At 41.9% G+C, this 7,221-nt stretch overlaps 1 protein-coding gene across 1 annotated transcript; it reads left to right on the top strand.

Moving 5' to 3' along the window:
* Positions 1-358: 358 nt before the first annotated feature.
* On the top strand, positions 359-5,959 carry osr1 (odd-skipped related transcription factor 1). The gene is made up of 3 exons (XM_012823025.3): positions 359-621; positions 3,955-4,666; positions 5,087-5,959. Exons 2-3 carry the CDS (start codon positions 4,002-4,004, stop codon positions 5,217-5,219), a joined length of 798 nt encoding a protein of 265 aa, XP_012678479.1. The 5' UTR covers positions 359-621; positions 3,955-4,001; the 3' UTR covers positions 5,220-5,959.
* The last annotated feature ends 1,262 nt before the right edge of the window (positions 5,960-7,221 follow it).

The raw sequence follows: 7,221 nt of genomic DNA, 5'->3' as shown, positions 1-7,221 counted from the left end.
TATTAGGGATATTGTTGTGTGCTACATTGCATTACCCGAGCTTATGTTGTTTTTATATAGAGCGGGATTTTTTGACACAATTAGAATTAGGAACTATCCGTCTACTTTTATGGTGCTGTCCAAGATTGTATGTTATAGTAACCTACCTCAACTATAAACTGATGAGAAATGAAAATAAACTGATAAAGTTTTGCCACAGTTAGACTGACTACTGCTTGGTCGGTCTCCCATGAACTGAATGTAACTAACTTTGCTTTACAGTATGAATCTCCCTCGTCTTTTTTCTTTCTAGTTGGGGAGGTTGGCCGAATGACGCGCATGTGCAAGTGGAGGGGTTTGTTGCAATAAAGAGGCGGTTTGACTTGGAACCGCAAGAGAGTGAAAGAGAGTCTCATCCTGAAAACGTCCCGCGTACAACTTGCGGGAACGACTATGAACTACACGCACTTACATGATCAACTCTGAGGTGACATGCAGAACAAGCTGGCTCAACTATCCGGTTCAAGACACTTTTTTATGAACGGCCTGTAACTTTTTACGAAGTTTTGCAGCAACAGTATTTTACTCCACTACCAGCTCCTTGAAGACAACGCTTGGACTGTTCCAGAACTCCTAAACGTGGTAAATATTTATTTAGTCTTCAACCATACTTCTGAAAATGATGTTTTTTGTTAACGTAGTGGAAGACTCTTGTATTTGTTGACAATTGAAAACTGCGCAGAACATGGGCGTAGGTATGACATGTAACAAGGGGCAGTGAAGTTGTAAGCTATCAGAGATTTGCTCGCAAACGCTTTGCAGACTGGACGGCATTATAAATATGGAGTTTTTTCTGCTTTTAATTGTGAAAGTGGTCATGTCGCCCGCAAACTGTCATGATGTAGTGGACGTTCTTCGGCTAATGGTGCTGCGGTGGTAGCCTAGGTTAAAACGGCGGACTGCATGCTGGAGCGATCAACAGGTGTGATGTTTCAGAAGAGAAAGCATCCATTCGTTAAGTGATGTTATGTAGCTTGCAGGCTGCCTGAAGCAGTTCTAACATTTCCCTTTTATAAACAACGCTGTTGTGTTTTCGTGAGAAAGGCTAGGGCTATTTGAAGTCTATTGATAAATTCGGCCAAGAATGATCAAGCCACAGTTAATCTTGTTGCTTTGCACCAAACACCTTTGATGCACAGTTTATCCTAATTCGGATTTTCGTTCAATTATAAATATGTGATTTTGATACATATTGAAAAAAACGAAATATGACTTCAGTTTGTATTTTTAATGTCCTTTCAAAGGATGAGTTGGGTTCTATCTATCATGCACAACACACACATCAATATTCATGCACTAGCAGCCTATAGATGCACATCCTTCAGCTTACTTTGTAGCCTATACGTCTGTGAAGCAAGTCCATTCAATGCTATTCTAATTCAAAATGAATTATCTTACTAGCATTTAGCAATATACGGTAATTAATTGTTTTGAATTATTTTAGAAATAATCATTTGCGGTAGGCCTACTTGGAGGACAAAATATAGCATTGTACTCACAGTAAATATTGTTTTTATTGTGTAAATTGAAGCCACGGTATTTCATCGCACTTAACTTATTGATTGTTTGAACGCCTCTAGTTTTGAGATGATCATTTTATGTGATGCTATGAAATAATAGCTATTATTATTTTTATTATAGTTATTGTTATTATTATACATTTGCTGTTTTAAAATATATTGGTAAATATTCAAACATTCAAAATAGATACATTTATTAACCTAATAGCACACGTTTCCTTTGGCATTCATGTTTAGTGTCCTTTCTATAGGCTACATTACGTCCTGGGTTGACTACTTCTTCGCACAAAGCATTCCACTTTTAGGACAGTTTACTTTAACACTGACACTGTTTACTTCTGTCCTCCATCCTTTTTCTCTTTGACATCGTTTTTTCTCTTCATTGTAGGCCTGTATCTTCAGTAGTGTGAGATTATTCCCGTGTTAAACATTGAGTGTCTTGCACATTGCTTTCTCAGATTAAGTTAAATGTTTATATCCCCTGTTTTTTTGTACTGATAGAGATAAAAGCATCAGCTCGTTTGTGGCAATTACCGCACAATTGACCGACAGTGTCTTTGAGGTTGCATATTTAACTTTCCCAATACACAACAACTCTCTCCTTAGAGCTCTCCCCATTTCACAAGTGACAAATACTCCTTTACAAGCCAAATGGTTTTAGGAAAAGTTCGTGCATTTGAAGGTCCCGTGGAAGGCACAAGTAAAATTGACGCCTTTTTTTATCCTAACTACGGAAACGATCAGAGTGAAAGGATGCTCTCAGACACACTGCAAAGGCTTCAACAGTCCGAACCGTGGGCTATGTGAGGTTGTGGCTGAAAACTCCCATAATTTCAAGAACAAGGCCTTTCCATTAAAGTTTGCAAGCTTCAGTAGTCTAAGTAGTCGCTCTGGAGAGGACGTTGTCACCAAATATAGCAAGAGCGCACAGGGCAAAGAAAATCCAACATGATTCATGAACCCTTTCATCACCTTAGCTCAGATACATCTGCGGGAAGGAAAGTTGTACTGAGTTTGATCCTTTATGTCGTGTGGGAAGCAAAGCGGGTTTGCTGGTGTGACTTTTCTTGCCAGAACCGTTGCAGAAATCCCACTAATTAGCCAACAATGTCTTTGTGAAATGTCATTAACGCTTGGGTCAGCAACTTTCAAATTCCATAGGATTTAGGGACTGGTGTTAAGTGAAGCGTCCCGTGGCTGTCTATTACATTGTGCATGCTGCTGCGCGGCCCGATGCAAGTTCAGTTAGACCTACCCTCATCAGTCTCATCTATTCGTGCATAAATCAAAATGTGGTGCTGTGGCATAGGCTTATCAGAAGCTTGCCTGCGCTTGAAAGTTGAAAACAACCGTCGTGCTCAGGTGCCTTGGTGTGCGTACATTGATTGCTCAGTTTCACCCATCTCCTTCAACAATTAAATGGTATGCAGACATCAAAGGGTTAAGGATACGGGGCTGCTAGGGAGCAACCGCTGATCTCCCCTAATGACCTCCTAAGTAAAAGTCAATTACTTCTGCGTCATGATCAGAAAGTATAAATCCCCGGGGGCCTTTTGAGCCTGAGAGTCTCTAATTAGTACTATTTCACTCTTTATTTATAGCAAAAACGCTGCTACACAACCAATCTCAGAGAGTTTATTGAATGGTAATTTGGGGGGGGGGGGACATTTTACAGCAGGGTACTATCCTCTGCATTAACATCTGAGACACACGCTTGCCACATGCAGGGGCCAGACTCAAATTATGCTTTAGTCATAGAAATTCTTCACTGTCCTCCAGAAGTCTAGAGGCTCACTGAAGATTTGTTCCATAGAAATGTTCCATCTGCCCATCAAATGAAGACACAATAGGGCATGATTGTTCATTGTGTCTCTCCTTATCAAACGTGAAGAAATTGTTCATTGAGGTATGTTACCTCAGTGAATGGTGTCTTTGAGGTAAATAGCTCTGGGCAGAATTTCTGGGAGCAGGGCGACGCCTACACCAAACACGCGTTAACGTCTGGCAGGCCTTGAAACAGGGTTTGTGTGAATGTCTGTGTGTGTGTGTGTGTGTGTGTGTGTGTGTGTGTGTGTGTGTGTGTGTGTGTGTGTGTGTGTGTGTGCCTTCTCCATCCTGTCAGACCTCTCTCTCTCTCTGTATCTCTCCCTTCCATCAAAAACGTTGTCCCTCCTTTTCTTTCCCCTTCCCTTTTTCCTATCAAATGCATGTGTATACAAGGGTTTTGTATGTGTCCCAGGGGTGGTGGCTGTAATTAAATTTAACAACTGCTTAATTTACTTCTGCCAACCAGACAGATAGAGAGAGTTAATGAGTTAATTATCTCCGAGTGAATTTGTATTCAATTCGATTCCTTCTGTGTTGTCTAATACTATCTTTCTTTTGTGTTTCACAGGACGTTACCCTGTCAGTCCCTTGTGGTTTGATCAACGTTTGACAAACATGGGAAGTAAGACCCTTCCGGCTCCGGTCCCCCTCCATCCATCCTTGCAACTGGCCAACTACTCCCTGCTTCAGACGTCCAACGGCTTCCAGCTCCCATCAGACCATGTGCCCAGCATCTACAGTTTCAGTGCCCTGCACGCGGTACACCTGCATCAGTGGACTCTGGGCTACCCGCCCTTTGCCCTGCCCCGCTGCACTTTCTCCAAGCTCCCTGGCTTGGTGGATGCCCGGTTTCCTCTGCCCTCGATCCCTCTCTTTCCACACCTGGTCCAGCCAAACAAGCAGGACTCCTCTGGGAATGGCCAAGGCACGTGCAGCTCCTCCAAGAACAAGCCCAGATTCGACTTTGCCAACCTGGCGGCTGCCGCTACCCAGGAGGACCCCCTGAAGGCGGAGGACCTCAGTGCCAGTGCGCCCCAACCCCACCCGCCGGTGCTGGGCTGCCTGCTGGACGTGGCCAAGCTCTCCCCGGAGAGGAAGCCTAGCCGAGGGCGCCTGCCATCCAAGACGAAGAAGGAGTTTGTGTGCAAGTTCTGTGGCCGCCATTTCACAAAGTCCTACAACCTGCTGATTCACGAGCGCACGCACACCGACGAGAGGCCATACACCTGTGACATCTGCCACAAAGCCTTCCGGCGACAAGACCACTTGAGAGATCACAGGTATGTCTAACCTATTTAGAACTCGAATGAAAAGTTAGAATTAGGTTCGTTTGAGCAATACATCATGGGTATAAATTGACAGTTATATTCTGAGGAGATTTGTGTCCTGAGCTAATGCAGCATTAAGTATCTCTCATGTTCGTAGAATAGAACATTCTTAACATTATGTTGACACAGATAGTTAACCCAATCACGACACAATTCTTTTCTGTCATTTAGTAAATAAACACATACTATACAGCCATGACTAATTTGTATTCTTCATAATTAATTTATGAATGCTCTTTTAAATGTGCCGGACAGATGTTTCTTTTATGGATAGCGTTTAAGGACAAAACATGTCTGTGTCTCCCGAGCACGAGAGGAAAAACTGTTGTGCTGTCATATAACATTACTTCTTTTGTCTGTTCTGCCCTCCAGATACATTCACTCAAAAGAGAAGCCATTTAAATGCCAAGAGTGCGGGAAGGGATTCTGTCAGTCGAGGACGCTGGCGGTCCACAAAACATTGCACATGCAGGTCAAGGAGCTGAAGCCTGCCAAGATAAAGTGACGTCAACGGCCAAAACAAACAAGCATTACGGGGACACTGGAAGAACAACGACCAACAAAAATGACAAGGCACAGAGACAGCATTGTTCCTGGGCAATATGAACACAGGGCAAACTGTACACATTTTTGATCACACCAAAGAGGGATATGCGAAAGTGTTCCAAGAGAAAAAAAAAGGGACAGAAATTTGTATCATGGAGAGACAGCATTTCATCTGCCAAAAGTGCTATTGAATAACCTGGAATCTAAATAATTCACCAAGACTCAACAGAAGGGACACATTGGACTTTTTTTTGTTGTTTTTTTTCTTCAAAATTGTGTCTCAGCTCTGTTTTGTTTTGGGGTTTTAAAAGTGTTTTGTTTGGAGAACCGTTCTCTGGGGTAGCAGTGTAAGAGCTTATTGGGAAAAAACCCGGAGGTCAGAATTAGAACTGATCCATTGAATGTGATCTTGAGCCTTTTGCGTTCACTCTGGCCTGAACAGGTCATTTTGATTTTGATCTGAGGCATGTATGAAAATGAAATATGCAGTCCTTAACAGTGTCTGTAAGCTTATGGTGATGGCCAATGACACATAGCCATGGTCTCTTCTGTGAGAAATCAACATTCCATTGTAATTTTTGTACAGATTTTCTTTTTTTGTATAACTGTTATTTGGCACTTTAACCTGATTATTGTTTATTTACATATATCACTGGATCCCCTAAACTTATTTTATGAAATAAATAGTCATTTTCTAAACATGTTTAGTCTGAATGCTTTGGGTGGGTGTCAGACAAAATATTTTCCCCATGAAATGCTACTGATATATCGGGCAGATGATTTGCTCAAAGCGGCGACCTAACAGTCCTCCATAGTGTTTTGTCAGTATTCATTAGTGCCTGCTGGTTCTCGTATGCAAACTGGATCTGTGTAGGATATTTGTGTCAGAGAGGTGTCTAAGGAACTGTTAACACAAAAGAGCACTAAATAGAATCCAGAGCCAAATACAGACATAGAAAGGCTTTTAATCTGGTGGCAAATTCACAATACACACTAGGCAATCATAGGCTCTTAATTTAGGGATATATGGATTCTTCACAGCTCCCATCCAATCCACATCCAAATGTTTTACTGATATCCTAAATTTGAAAGTGGTTGTTAGCACACCAGTACACATCAGTGTGGATTGAGGATCACCGTGAAGGCGCTTACCATGGAAGTGAAGGCCCAGACAAATCACCACACAAAAGCCAGGTGTGATCACAACCATCAGACCTACTTATTGGAAACATGAAAGAGCAACACACCTCAGGAACATAATGAACACACACACACACATACATAATCCTTTTGATGTTACACAAGTTGACTTATCATGGAAATGAGCCATATGTGCCCTGTTAGCTGAGGAAGGATATTAGCCCTTCCACCTGTTGGGTCAATCAGACCTACCTTGATCTCTTACATCTATTAGCACCTATCAACCACAATCTAAAGCTGTTCACAGATCTTGTTTAGTGGTTACAATTGTGCTGCCAAGTCAGTTCAATGTCACGCAGAAAACGCAGAAAAGATCAAAGATGACCACCAGCAAGGAATAACATTAGAACAAACACATTTTAAGCTTCAGAATATTCAGTGCTGTTATCCATGAGTACGCTTCTTAAAATAGGTCTGCATTTAACACAATTGCAATTTACAATAGCTTACAGACCTCTCAAACTCTTTCTTCCTCACAAACTCAAATACACGCGCGTGCACACACACACACAAGCTGTTGGTACAACAAGCTAAGCTCCAGTTCCTTTGGGTTTCCTTAGGCCAAAATCACAGAGGGGGCAGCATGTTCACTAACCACATAAACTGTGTGTGTGTATATATTACTTAATCAAATATAGAACAGTTGTAGTCAGGCAAATGTACCTGAAGGTATGCCAATTAAACTGGCATTTACTCTGGATCCAATCGGCATTGTGAACTATTGTATGCAAAGTGACCCGCAGACACATTACATTTTGTTC

This window comes from Clupea harengus, chromosome 14 (assembly GCF_900700415.2).
Source record: "Clupea harengus chromosome 14, Ch_v2.0.2, whole genome shotgun sequence".
NCBI lineage: Eukaryota > Metazoa > Chordata > Actinopteri > Clupeiformes > Clupeidae > Clupea > Clupea harengus.
Note: the sequence above shows the minus strand (reverse complement) of the source record. Positions and strands in the feature narration are given on the sequence as shown.

Coding starts and splice junctions, on each gene's coding strand:
- osr1 (XM_012823025.3), top strand. CDS start 4,002: ATGGGAAGTAAGACCCTTCCGGCTCCGGTCCCCCTCCATCCATCCTTG. Junction 4,667..5,086: donor GACCACTTGAGAGATCACAG/GTATGTCTAACC, acceptor TCTGCCCTCCAG/ATACATTCACTCAAAAGAGA.